A 13,132-nucleotide genomic window follows, 5' to 3' on the forward strand; every position below is an offset into this window, starting at 1 on the left:
TTAAATTGAGGATATCCAGCCATATACGTGTCTTTGTTCTTTGCTGCTCAGCTCTGCTGTTTTCCTCATCTCTTCACAGCCATCCTTGAAGGGGTGGGCTGTGCAGGTGAGTTTCTGGTTCTTTGTGCCTTCCTGCTGCTGTTCTCCTGATCTGATGCTGTGAGTGCTGTCTGCCAGACATTGGACACTGCTGCAGGCAGACTCTTGGGCTTCCTTTGAAGAAGGCAAATTTACCAGTCCTTAACCAGTAAGTGAGAACATCTGGGGATAATATGTTTTATTACTTCTTAGAAGCTCAGTTTAGAGAAATAACTGCATTGTCTTTTACCCTCTTTCTCTCATGAGAGTTGGCAGGGCATAGTTTGAGTTACTTAAATGTTTGCAATAATGTCCTTAATCTAGAGTGCAATAAAAGATTTGGAGATCAGTCAATGATTTTTAGCATGGCAGCTTAAAGACTGGTTGAAAGTATGAGGGTAGTGAGTTCCTTACTCTTCTTGCTCCCTCAAATGTAGGGATATTTCCCTGCTGCCAAAGGGTGGATCTGTTCTGCTCTCCAACAATGAAAACCAGTTGATTTTCCTTCTTAAAATACCCAAAGGGGATTGCTAACACAGATCCTCTTCACTGTGTGCCCATCCTAATGTGCACAGCCAAATCCCATCCCTTCTAGCAGCAAGGAAAAGCAAATCCCTGGCATTGAGGGCACCCAGATTAACCCACTGCAGGATTAGGATGCTTGAGCTGTTGTTAGAAGATTAGTATATTTGGTTGTCAACACTTGCTGAACTTGGCCTGAAAATGATTTCCAACGAGGTCACTGACTCATGGGTGCAAGTTTGCCCAGCACATTGGGAAAGCCTGGAGTTAAAGCAAGTGGCTATAAGGATTAAACTGGAGCCCTGAGTGTGCAGAATATCTTTAGGATTGAAACCTGTCGTTGCTGTTGCTGGGGACAAAGGCTCTGGCAGACTGATTGTAATATCTGAGCTCCTGCCTTGCTGGGGAGGTGTTTCTGGAGCTTTGCTTTCTGGAGTTTCCTGCTGATGACTGTGTGCCATTAGGTGGGTGAGCTGCCCACAGATGAACTTCTCTCAGCTCCTACACAGTGCAAAATGAGTTTATTTTGAGGACAGTGCCTCCACAGGGGCATCTCTAGGTAGAAAGCAATTGGCTTCCACTTTCTGTTCTGGGACTCAAACTGTCTGTGCTCATAATGTTTTATTTCAAATAGCAGGAGGATTCATGTCAAAGGTTTTTTTAAAATGCAGGATCTTCCTCTTGTCAGCAGGGCATTAATACCAGGACAAAGTCTGCTCATACTAGCTCATCACTTTATAAATACTTACATGGATTTCCAGTACATGGGGGCCTGACAGTGGAGGTCCCAGGGTCCCAGGGCAACCAGTCCTGCTCTGGTGTGTGCCCTGGTATCTGAGCTGCTCTGCTGCTGCTGGAGCACATCTTGGTGCTGCAGAGAGTGTGTGTGGGGAGGGGTGGGCATGGTAGATCTCTCCTTCTTGAAAAGCAGCTTTTTGCCTATTTATTTTCTTCTTATTATGAAAGAAATTAAGGCTCTAAAGAGTCCAAGGATAGACCCTTTAAAGATTTTTGGTAATACAGGAGGAGCCTGTATTTTCCTCTGTTTATCAATAGAAAACTGCCCTGATGGTAAAATAACTGTTAGTTGTAAACTGTTTTTCTCTATCACCAGCCAGATAAATACAAACTTACATTTGATTCAAAGCTACTTGTCTTGAAAAGTACAAACCACTGTCTGTGTCATGGAAACTGGCTCCAGTGATTTCATTCAGTGGCCTGTCTGGATTTCAAGACACATCCTTTTGTAAACATGGATTGTATCATGCTTCTCTTTGTGCATGCAAACATCAGAAGCCATTTCTTGTATGAAATTAATATAACTGCATTTTCCTCTCCTCTGACAATATAATTTTATTTCCTCAACAGGCCAGCAAAGATATTGAAACCCATGTTGAAGAAATAAGCCTAAAAGTTCTCCCAGGGAAGATACACTATAGAAAGGTAGGGCCTTTCCACAAAAGCTTCCTTTAACTCTGGTATCTTAAAGCTACAGCTATCCTGAGCATTCCCTCTTTTGGGAATGCTGTGCAGCCTAGTGAAGCAAGAGATGTTCAATTTTAATAACTTTATAAGTACATTGCTCTGTATTTTATAAATGTACTTGAGGGGATTTTTGTAGAGCTGCATGATAAAATAATTTTAAATATTTTATCCAAGGCCTGTGTTGTGATTTGTTCTGAAAAAACCAAAACCTTCTGAAACCCAGAATGTGGGCTTCAAGTTTCTGCCTGGATTACAGAGTGTGGCCAGAGGACAAGGCCACCTCTGTGGTGGCATTTCTTCCAGTTGTCTCACTGCAGCAAGAGATGCATTATGGAATAACCAGCAAGAACATGGGGCAGGAGGTGTGGAGTTGGGGGGCAAGTGGGTGAATTTTGGTTCTTCCACTTCTCCAATGTTTCCTGCATGCAGAACTTTTCCTAGATTTAGGTCAGTGTGGACCTAACAGGCACGTGTGGTAAAGTGGTCTATACTCAGTGAAGAATTTCAGGTCACCCATTTGTTGGATGAAAATGTAATATCTGACATAATGCTGAAGTCATTTGGACTATCTGATGAGTAAAGACATATATATACCTATACACATTAGATATACATATAAGGCCCATAAATAAGACAGGGTCCAGTGTGGAAAAGGTGCAGTATAGATTTTAACCTACTGGGAGGAGAGGCTATACAGTTTTTGTAATGGTTCTGCTTGTATTTCACCAATGCTTGCTGCAACAAGTGCTTATAAACTTGTGACTTGAAGGAAATTTCTAGGACATGGGCAGAGTCCCCCCCATCTGGGGGATCCAAAAAGTGAAAGAAGGAGAGAAAAATGACAATACCACCATGCTGTGAGTTCAGGCACTTGTTTTCTTTAAGGAACATGCTATGCACAAGTAGCTCAAGCAGCTCTTGTTTTTGATCCCTGTGTAAACACAACATGTTATCTGGCTAATAACAAATAATAATACTTAAAGCACTGGTTTCCACAGCAGAATACCTCCAAAGGGTGGACCTCAGAATGCCTCCAAAGGGTGGACCTCACACCTACACTGATAAATAGACAGCAACAGTGCTGGCTGGATGCCCTGCACTTCCCACAGCTGGCAAATCCATGTTCATATAGGCTTTCCACCTCTCTCAATGGCCAATAAGGCTCCAGCTGGATTGATTTCCAGTCCCATGATGGTATTTTCAATGGATGAAGATAGGTGCTAGTTAATTCACTTCCTTTATATTTGACATGGGGCAGTTCCCAGCCAGATTGTCTGCTTACTGTGGCTGCACAAGGTAAATAGTATTTTGATGCTGAATAATATTTTAAAAAAGTTTTAAAAAGTTTAAATTTGAGCCGAAACAAGCAGAAATATAAAATGTGGATGTGGTGAGACTGTGGTTCTGTAGCAGATAGAGGTGCAGGCAGAGACTGATCAGCTTGCACAGCTTGCACTGCTTCTGTGGGGTGGGCTTGCACTGGGGGGAAGGAGCCTTTCCTGTATCAAAGAACAGAAGTTTACTCATGACCTAATCTCCATCTGGGGCTATAGGAAGATCTGAAGATGCTCAGAGGATCCAGACTATGGATCTATGTTGCTTATGGTTGGACTGGATCTCAGAGTTCTTTTCCAGCCTAAACTTTTCTGTGGTTCTGTGTATGACATCTGTGTGTTCATCTCTGGAAATGTTTAAGGCCAGGCTGGGTGGGCTTTGACTAACCTGGTATAGTGGAAGGTGTCCCTGCCCACAGCAGGGGGGTTGTTGGAGCCACATGATCTTTCAGGTCCCTTCCAATTCAAACCATTTTTATCTCCATCTTCCCCAAACCCCAAATCCAGTGTGTTTCTCCAGCATGCCCTGCCAGCATATCCCACTCAGGAGCACTAACATTTTGAGATGCAATATTCTGCATTAAACACTCAGTTTCTCTCCTCCTGGCAGGGATGAGGAAGGGCAAAGCAGGCAAGAGGCCAGAGCATGCACTCATTAGCTTCTGTCTGCCAACAAGTTGGGAACATGCAATGTTATACGAAATGTCTGGCTGTTATAAAAGTCTTTGGTTAAGTAATCACATTTCTCTTGCATAAGTGCTTGTTTATGGGAAGCTTTAGCCAATTGGAGGCTGCAGCAGCACACAGACAGAAAGCATGTCTAACTTCTGCCAGTTTTTATTTTTCTTTAATAATAAGTGATTATTAATCTGCTGAGAGTTGTATGAAATCTCTTTAGGTCAGGTTAGGAGGTGGAGACTCCCCAGCGCTGCTGTTAGCTGAACCACAGCTGTGAAACGCTGCCATAGAGCCCGTGTGGATTCCTGTGAGTAATATTTCTGACTCTTCTAATGGGTGTTTGTGACTGGAGACTGCAGGCAGGAAGTATTTCAGAGGTTTATAGCAGGCAGTGAGTTAGAGGGAGGCAGGTGGTGAGAGACACTAGTGAGACTATTGACCTGTTTAATAAGGCTTTCCTCCTAGACTTCCGTAAGCAAACGTGGGTTTCCCTGAAGCTGTGCAATCAAGGTCTTCCAAATGTGCTAATGAAAAAGAAATGTGGTGCTGAATTCAGCTACAGGACTATGGGAGGACAGAGTTTTGGCCTGACAGGGAGATCACAGGACCATCTAGTCCCGTGTACTGGTTTGGAGCAGACAAATGTCCTATTCTTATATTCTTTCCTTGATCATTGACAAGTGTACAGTGATATTTTTCTCCTACGTTTTCATGGATTTCAGAAATCTGCATGTCAGTTATTTCCTGAGACAGAAAGGATATCTCTAATAGTACAATACAATGGTTCAACATAATAGTATAGTAGTGGATTTTTCTTTCCAGAATTTGCTGATCCAGTATATCTGTTGAAGACAACATGTTGTTCTGCAACTTGACTGACATTAATCTAGTTGGGATTTCATATCTTGTATTCTTCCACATAGGATTTTAATTTTTATTTTTTAAGGGGTGTTTTTTCTGTTAAGATAGAACTGAGAAGGGAAAAACATGTATGGATTCACAGAAAACAGAATTTCCCTTCCCACTTCCTTGTGACGTGTCTGGAGGCAGCGCGTCCTGTGAACAAAGCCTGGAACTATAAAACAATCCACTGGAACCAGCATTTATTGTTCAAGACTGAGCAATGAGAAACAACTCAGTTGTTACTCCTGCCAACTCTGGAAAGCATTGAAGTGCCACTGTAGAGAGAAAGGAGCTCAAGTGCTGAGCTGTGAGGAGAAATAAAGCTGATGCCTATAGCTGGGAGAAGGTGTGCTTATTCCTGGAGGTGGCACTGAACTTTGCTGGGATAGAATAAATGCTGGATTAATGGAAATCACTTGGGAAAGCTCAAGTCACTACTTACTAACCTTGAAAAATTGTAGAATGTGGATTTTACAGTCTATAAAGTTCTTGAGACGTGCTAAAATGTGTAATGCTTATTTGCAGTCAGTAGATGAGGAGGTAATACCACGATGAAAGGAAGTTCATTTGTTGGAGTTATAGGATTAGAGAGGTAAATGTGGGAAGTTAAGTTGAACTAAAAGGCACTTGGCTGCAAAGCAAAGACTTCAGCATTTTCATATTTGCTTCCTAGAGTGGGTAAAATTGATATGCTCGTTTGCTTCACTAAAACTGCAACAGTAATGCCAGATAAACTATTTTTGTGGGCTAATTATTTAGGCCTTTGTGAAAACCTTAGGCAAACCTAAGTTATGGCTCTTGCAGTGGAGGGTGGCAGAGCAGGCAGCTATCCCAAAGCTTCCCATTTCCATTCTGCAATCTCACAAAATCTCTTCAAATGGAGATGCTCCTAGCCCATCCAAAGGCCTCTTTAATTCTAATGAAAACTCCACAAATAAAAGTTGGCAGTTAAAATTGGTGAATTTACAGCATTATTTCTAAAACAGTCTCTGGAATGTGAGACAAACCCAGGCTTCCTTTAGGATAAGCCAACAATATCTCTGATGTGTTTCAGAGTAAGATGGATGCTCTACATAAGTTGAAGATTTTGGTGATATTTCTATCTTTGGCCACCTTCATGGTCATGGTGATAATGAATGCTGGAAATGCCACTGGGACTTTCAAAGGTAATGCCAGCAAATTTTCTTTCTTCAGAGGTGGGTTTCATGCTTTATATCATGCAATGATATGAGGTGGCTTAGATGGATAGACGTGTTTGCTACCTCATCAACTCTCCAAACACGCCTTGTTCTGTGAAAGGTGGAAGTAGCTGGTGCATCCTCCAGGTGTTACAGCCAAATGTCTGAACCCTGCCCAGTCCCTTGAAATCCAAGTAAATGTCCCCACTGAGCCTGGATCTAGTGGTGGTTGAAGGGCAGAGCCTTTTATCCCTGGTGGGAGATGTTCGGGCTGCTGCTGTGGGTTTGTAGATGGCAGTGGTGCTGTGTTTGAACACTTCCTGGCTGAATCTGCCAGAAACTGCCTCCATGCTGTCCTCTAGGTTACACAGACAGCTGGTTTTTCTGGTTCTGTGTCAGAGGGAAGGTGTGCAGTGCTCCCAATAAGGGATGGTGATCCCATAATGGATGTCTAAACTAAGAGCAGCTCATGGCTGGTTTGCACCAAGGGCATGCTCTCATCATCCTTGAACCCACTGAGGTAGGGAGGAAGACTGAAGATTAAGGAAAATCAGCAGTCTTTCCCCATCCTCTGGATGTAATAACACTTTTACCTGCAATAACATTCACCACAACAGGTCTGTTCAGGACAACCCCCGGAAACATCTCGGCCAAGTACAGCACTGATTTCACACCAGCTGGCTGGACTTTCCTCATCTGGAATGTCATCTACGCCTGGCAGCTTGCCTGGCTTCTCTACGCCTTGTCAGGGATCTGTCGAAGGTATTTCCTGTTTGTGTTTACAGTATGAATGAGAAGGGACAGTGACTCTTCCCTTTCAGAGTCTCTTACCTCCCTTTCAGGGTTTTCTAGCAAGAGCAAACACAGTGCCATTTATCTTTGACTTAACATGTCAAAGCTCTGTGGCTGGAGCATCTCCTATGTCCAGCATCCAAAGCTGGGAAGCAGTTTGGAGGTGTGCATGACCTCCTCTGAAGTGTGGACAGGTATCAAAGTGTGTAAACTCCTCTGTGAGGCCTCGTTTCCAGCGATTTGGGGAATCTGACAGATTTATCCAGTACCCTGCAGTACCATGCATTTACCCTCTGATAGAAGCTGAGAACCCACAGGGGCAAAATTAACAGATTACAGAGCTAATGCTTTGAGTTTTCTTTCTGTCAGAGATCAAACAACCAGCACTGGAGAGTCTCTTGGTTTGTTGAAACTGGGGCTATGAGATCAATACTGCCTGATAGGGAAAGCCATGGAATTTCTGTATTGTATCAGAGAAGGACACAGAGGAGAAACAGTCTATTTTAAGCCAAAATGTTTAATTCCAAAGTAAAGTCCTTCCTAATATAAGGAAAAGGAGGCCAGAAATGTTTGTTTGATCAGTGCAGGCATTGTTTTCCTCTCTCCATACCCACTTTTTCCCGGCAGGAATGAACTTGGATATGTCTTCATAAAGCCAGACTTGCTGCCAATACCTTTTTATGTGGCGTGGTGTCTGAATAATGGCCTCAATATTGGATGGCTCTTTCTATGGGACAGAGAGTAAGTTGTCTTTTTTTACAAGTACTTTCTAACATTCTTGATGGAATTGCCCTAGTATTTTCTTTCTCTATTTTTTTTTTCCTCTGTGTGTGAACACTTACTCACACCTGTAAAACTCTTTGCCAGGCTTTGACAAAATGTAGCCTTCATAGAAGTTTGGGGGTTTTGCAGTATGTTGTCTCCTTGCCCATGAAACAGATTGGTCACTGAAGTCTAAGATTTCCTCAAAGCTGCTTTTCTTCTACATTTTTAACTCTGCAGGTAAGACAGGAGCCATGCCTCTCTTCATTAATGCAGTTAAGCTCCTTGCCTTGGATTGTTTCCATAATGATGGTCACATTAAGGGCTTATGAGAGCACCACTGTCAAGAGGTGAAGAAATCACTTGCAGTCAGGAAAACATCTTCATGATTAACAGAGTAAAACAGCAACAACAATATGTCAAAATGAGGGCTATGCATAGTGACTACCTTTATTAAAGGCTGATTGACTTAAAGCCAGCAAAGGCCCAACACTAAAGCTACAAATTAGGGCATTGTGACAGCACTGAGAAAAATGTGATGTCTCTTGTGTGTGTACCTGTTGTTTGTCCTAGATACCTTCTTCCAGCCCTGGTGTTCCTGGCAGTCCTCTCTCTTACCACATGTGCTTCCCTGTTTGTGTCTCACCGAGCCTTGAGCATCCACTCCTCATGGTTTGTGAAGGGTCACAAAGCTGAGCTCTGGCTCATCCGCATCCTGGTAGGTGGCTTTTGAGAAGCTGTGCTGTGGGTAAATGGTTCAAAAAAAAAAAATCCAACTTCTGTGCAGTGCTGGAGGTATCAGAGTGAAAGATCCAGTGGCAGAACACAGCAAAGGAAGGATTTCTGCCCTGCACAGAAAAGTTCCTAACAACCCTTCTGGGAAGGCATCTTGGCACAAACTGGGAGTGGGCTCTGTTCTTTGCACTTCCTGAAACAGCAGCACAACACACAGCTGGGCTGGATCTCTGGAGCCCCTCAGGACTCCAAGGCTTCATTTTTCCTGTGTGTTGGGGGACTTAACTCTGCAGCTAGATCCAGAAGGCTGGCTTAACTGCACAGGGGGTACAGGTCACCAAAGGCAAAGAGAGGTCACCTGTGTGTCACTCCTGTCCCCTTGCTGTGCTGCATGGCAGGTCCAGAACGGGCTGGCACTGTACCTGGCATGGACCAGCGTTGCCACACTGCTGAACTTCACCGTGGTGCTGATCTACAAGTGGAACGTGAGCGACGAGAAGGCAACCACTGCTTCCCTGAGCATCCTGGCTCTCAGCCTGCTGCTATGGTGAGTGACACCAGGGGTCCCTCCTCAGCCCCTTCCACCTCTCACCAGTGGTGACCATCTCTTCCAGTTCACTCATCCCTCTCCCAACACTGAGTACAAAGGCCTCTGTTGTAATTCATGGTAGATGAGCAGTGAGTCTGGGCAGAGCTTTGATCCCCTGACCTTAGCAATGTCAATAAGCACTGTGGGCTAGAACATGTTTTTGTGACTTGCATGAGCCCAATCTGCCTTAGGTTTACAGGTGAGGGTGTGGTACAGAAACCATATGAAACATGGCTTTATTTTCCCCTAAATTTACTTTAAATAAATTATTTATGTATTTTTTGAATATTAGTAAATGAAGAATTTTGGTCTCTTGCCCCAGCTGGCCCACAAAACCCCCCATTCTCTGTCTAATTCCTTTCTGAGGGAGTGGGAAAAAAAATACTGAGAAAATTCTTGCTTTGGTCACTCTTTTTCTTCACAGGTTTTATCTAGAAAATTACTTTCTTGACAAGTATGTTCGCTATAACCTCACAGTCTACCCCGTGGTCATAACAGCTCTGGCTGGTAGTGCATGCAGGAACAGGTCATTTTCATCCCCACTGACCAACAACATCTTTATAGGTGAGTCTTTCTAACTCCTGTAAAAGAAGGCCAGTAAACACTTCACATCCTTCCTCTGTATTGAGGGCAGAGAGACTTGCCACTTGAAAAGCATTATTTGTTAAAAGCAGGACTGGGGACATATTTGAAGGGATTAATTTTGCTAAGGAAAGAGCAGAGCAGAAATCATTTCCCATGAGCCTTGGGGCTGAACCCAAACCTTGTATTGTCTCAAGTTAACTTCCCAGTGCAATCTGTTTGTCCTGCAATCCTCCATCACCCACTGGGCTCCTCCAGCAGCTCCACCTGACATAGGGCAGGCCAAAGGAAAAGCAGGGTTGGGATGAAAGCTGTGGACTTCCATTTGCCCTGTACTGTTGAGCATACTGGGGCAGTGCATGAGCTTCTGACTCACAGAGGGCTTCAGAGTGCAAAGCCCTACACATGCTCCTCTCCTGTGCAGAGCTCAGGCTAGCCTTAACAAGTTTTCCTGGGATTATCTGTTTGCTGCGAGTCACTGTAGCAGAGTTGAGTGTAGTCATCCATGGTAAAAGGGCTTAAGCTGTCCAAATTCTGCACAATCACAGTCTGGCAGAAGCTGTACCATTATGAGCAGTTTTATGCTGGCATAAAAGGGACTGAGCTGTGTGAACTCTGAATCCTGCTGAAACAGTGTGAGATGCCTATTCCCACCACGGGGTCAGCAGAAGGGAGCATGTTCCCACCCTTCAGCCTTCCCACTGCCACATTCCAGTGGCTAAAGCTAAATTCTGGACTGGCATCACCACTGGAGCTGCTCAGTACAGTTCCCTTTGCTGTATGTGCAGCTGGAGCCTGGTCATGTCTGCAAGCACCCAGCAGGACTTGGCAAATCTTGTCTGCCACAGCCACAGGAGCACTGGAGGCTTGTCTCCTGATGGTTGTGGCTACCAGGAATGTGGAGGTGTGCATGGTCTCTGGCAGGCAGCTCTGTTCCTGCACTAGGTACATTTCTTACCAGCAAAACTTCATTCTTAGTGGTTCAGCTTGTTTGGCTGGTAGGACAAGAATGTGCTTTTCCCAAACTAGTACATGTTTCTTTATATAGTTCCACTATTCTTGGAGTATTTTGTTAATGTAATGCACTTTAACTCCTGTGTCCAGGAAGCCTCCCCCTTTTTAGACATTCCTTGACCTGGAAGCATTGGGCAAGTTTCACTGTAGAGCAGTAAAACTCTGAGAGATACAACTCTGGGGGTAATGGATCCTGTACAGGCAATTGTGGATTTTTTCTCTTTCCATGAAGACCCCCTGTTCTGGGAGCTAAAGTATGACAAGAGGCACTGTCTTTTTTATGCTCTAACATGTTTCTATGTTTTTCCCCAGTTGTTCTGCTGGCACTGACGTGCTTGATCTTTGCTGCTCGGCTGGGATTAGTCGCCTGGAGACACTGGAAGAGACCACTGGAAGCGTCAGAATCCCGAGGCCCATCAGGCATAGTGGCCTGAGCACATTGTGGCCAATACCTGAAAGGGAGAAAAAAAAAAATTGAGCATGTGCTGGTCCTTCCTTCCTGTAGCAATTGCCTTGTGCTTTTCTCTCTTATTCTCCATTTCAAAGGCAGATGTTTGGTGTCTGCAAATGTCTTGCTCCCACATTCTCTCGAATCAGCTACTCACAACCCAGGCTTGAATTTACTTTGGTTTTACCCTGGAAAAGTTCAGGAAAAGGTCCTGAGCAGCCCTGTGCACTTTTGTGATGCCTGGGCTGTGGCTCTCTTCTCCTGCCAGTGCAATGAGGGCTGCCAACAGGCATCCAGCAGGCTTGCACACACAGTTGCTCTTGTTCTTACCTTGGTAGCTGGCTTTCTTTGAAGTGCAGATCCCAGTAGACTGTCCCTGGGATTCCAGGGGAGCAGTGGGAGGTCTGTGATTCCCTTGGCCATCAGTGCTGAGCATCCTCAAGCCCTGGTGCTGTCAGCAGATCTCCTGCAGACAGCCACTGCTCCTTTCCCTGCTTGTCTTCAGCAGGGAAAGTGACAGGGACAGATACTACAATTTGATATCTACCTTTGCAGTGTCAGCTCTGATGTTTGATATTCAAGGGGGCAGGGGGAGTGATGAAGATTTTTGACACAAATGTGTTGCCTTTCCCTGAGCTGTGCACATCTTGAGCTGGCTGGATGTCTTAATGCGGGGGTGGGGGGAGGGGGGGGTTGTGGCTACTCTGGAAGGAGTTTAAATGTACAGATGAGCTGGTACCTGATCTGGGGTGAAGCCTGATGCTTCAAAGGAAGCCTGTTTAAAAAAAAAAAGGGAAAAATGAACCGGTAGAGCAAGTTCATCCTGGATCAGTGCTTTCTCATGTGGCTTTACCACTTCTGAGTTGGGATTAGGAAGCCTACAACTAGATTGACTGAATTTTTGGACTACTGCCTCTCCTTCCTGTGCCTAATTGAGAATTGGTGGTGCCTCACAGGTGTCTGGACAGTCTTTGCACAGGGAAAGTGCTTTCAGATGTTGAACACCTTGTAGTACTATTAACAAAGCTAAATTCTAAAACATGTGCTGTTGTTTACATTTAACAAAACCCAAAAGCAGTGTAATGCAATTCCTCTCATCATTCTGGTGTGTATGTTTGGTTTTTTTTTTTTCAAATAAATCAGCTAATTCTACCACTCTGCCATTAACTCTGTAAGTCATCTAAAGAAACTGTCCTGGCTGCCACCTCACTCCTGCCCAGGGTTCCAGACTGACTCTGGGTACCTTGCTGGGATCTCATGGATGTAGCAGCTTCCACTGATGATCAGCCTTAGAGGTGAAGAGTTGGAGGATGCAGATTGCTAGGTATGATTTAAACTCCTTTGTCCAGCACTCTGTTCATTAAGTTTCTATTTTGTAAGCTCTGCTTCCCAAAACCCCAGCTAATAAATTCCCAGCAGCCTCTCCATTAGCTGACTTCTTTAATACAGTGGTATTAAATCCACTTGCATGGGGATTAAGGGGTCCAGGCAAGGTGAGAAGCTGCTGTGAGGTTGTGCAGCAGTGAATGCATTGGGAAGATTTTGCATCCTCCTGAACAAGAAAATTTCAAACAGCTCCTGGACCAGGGCAGCTGCACTGTTTTTTCACAGGATGTTAAAAAATTACTTCAGGAGGTTTCTTGGTGTCTGCACCTCACATCTGTGCTGGCCAAATGACCAGAAATTATGTCAAAGAATGCAATTAATTATCTGGGGAGAGTTGGCAGGGCTTTTGCAAAGGGAAGACATGTCTCACAAGCCTCTAAAGGGCTCAAAAAGCACAGGCAAGGGTGAACTGTCTCATATTTCCACTGGCTTCTACAGATGCTCAGAAGTTGTCACAACAATCAAAGTCCTCCCACTGGAGATTAGAGCTGGGAAGCAGAGGGGGTGTTTTTTCCAGGAGGGGAGATTGCTGGTGCCATGTGTCATGGGCTGGATAAGGTGGCCTAAAAATTAAGGGATTGCTTCCTGATGGACAGTTATTTAGGATGATAAAGGAGAAGGCAGACTGGGGATTTGCAAAAAGCTG

The 13,132-nt window shown here is 44.4% G+C and overlaps 1 protein-coding gene across 3 annotated transcripts in view; it reads left to right on the top strand.

Moving 5' to 3' along the window:
• Positions 1-12,252, top strand: part of LOC306797957 (uncharacterized protein) — a 63,054-nt gene extending 50,802 nt beyond the window's left edge. Inside the window, exons 2-11 of one of the 3 annotated variants that reach the window (XM_079297657.1) lie at positions 80-247; positions 1,969-2,043; positions 4,318-4,404; positions 6,055-6,166; positions 6,796-6,940; positions 7,598-7,711; positions 8,306-8,450; positions 8,866-9,014; positions 9,481-9,620; positions 10,965-12,252. In XM_079297657.1, coding sequence (XP_079153783.1) covers positions 6,061-6,166; positions 6,796-6,940; positions 7,598-7,711; positions 8,306-8,450; positions 8,866-9,014; positions 9,481-9,620; positions 10,965-11,086 — 921 coding nt within the window. In that variant the 5' untranslated portion in view covers positions 80-247; positions 1,969-2,043; positions 4,318-4,404; positions 6,055-6,060 and the 3' untranslated portion in view covers positions 11,087-12,252. Of the gene's footprint in view, positions 1-79; positions 248-1,968; positions 2,044-3,365; positions 3,382-4,317; positions 4,405-6,054; positions 6,167-6,795; positions 6,941-7,597; positions 7,712-8,305; positions 8,451-8,865; positions 9,015-9,480; positions 9,621-10,964 lie in introns of those variants that run through there. The other 2 variants (XM_079297655.1, XM_079297656.1) reach the window with 2 other exon arrangements.
• The last annotated feature ends 880 nt before the right edge of the window (positions 12,253-13,132 follow it).

This window comes from Erithacus rubecula (genome assembly GCF_903797595.1).
Source record: "Erithacus rubecula genome assembly, chromosome: 2".
Classification (NCBI taxonomy): Eukaryota; Metazoa; Chordata; class Aves; order Passeriformes; family Muscicapidae; genus Erithacus; species Erithacus rubecula.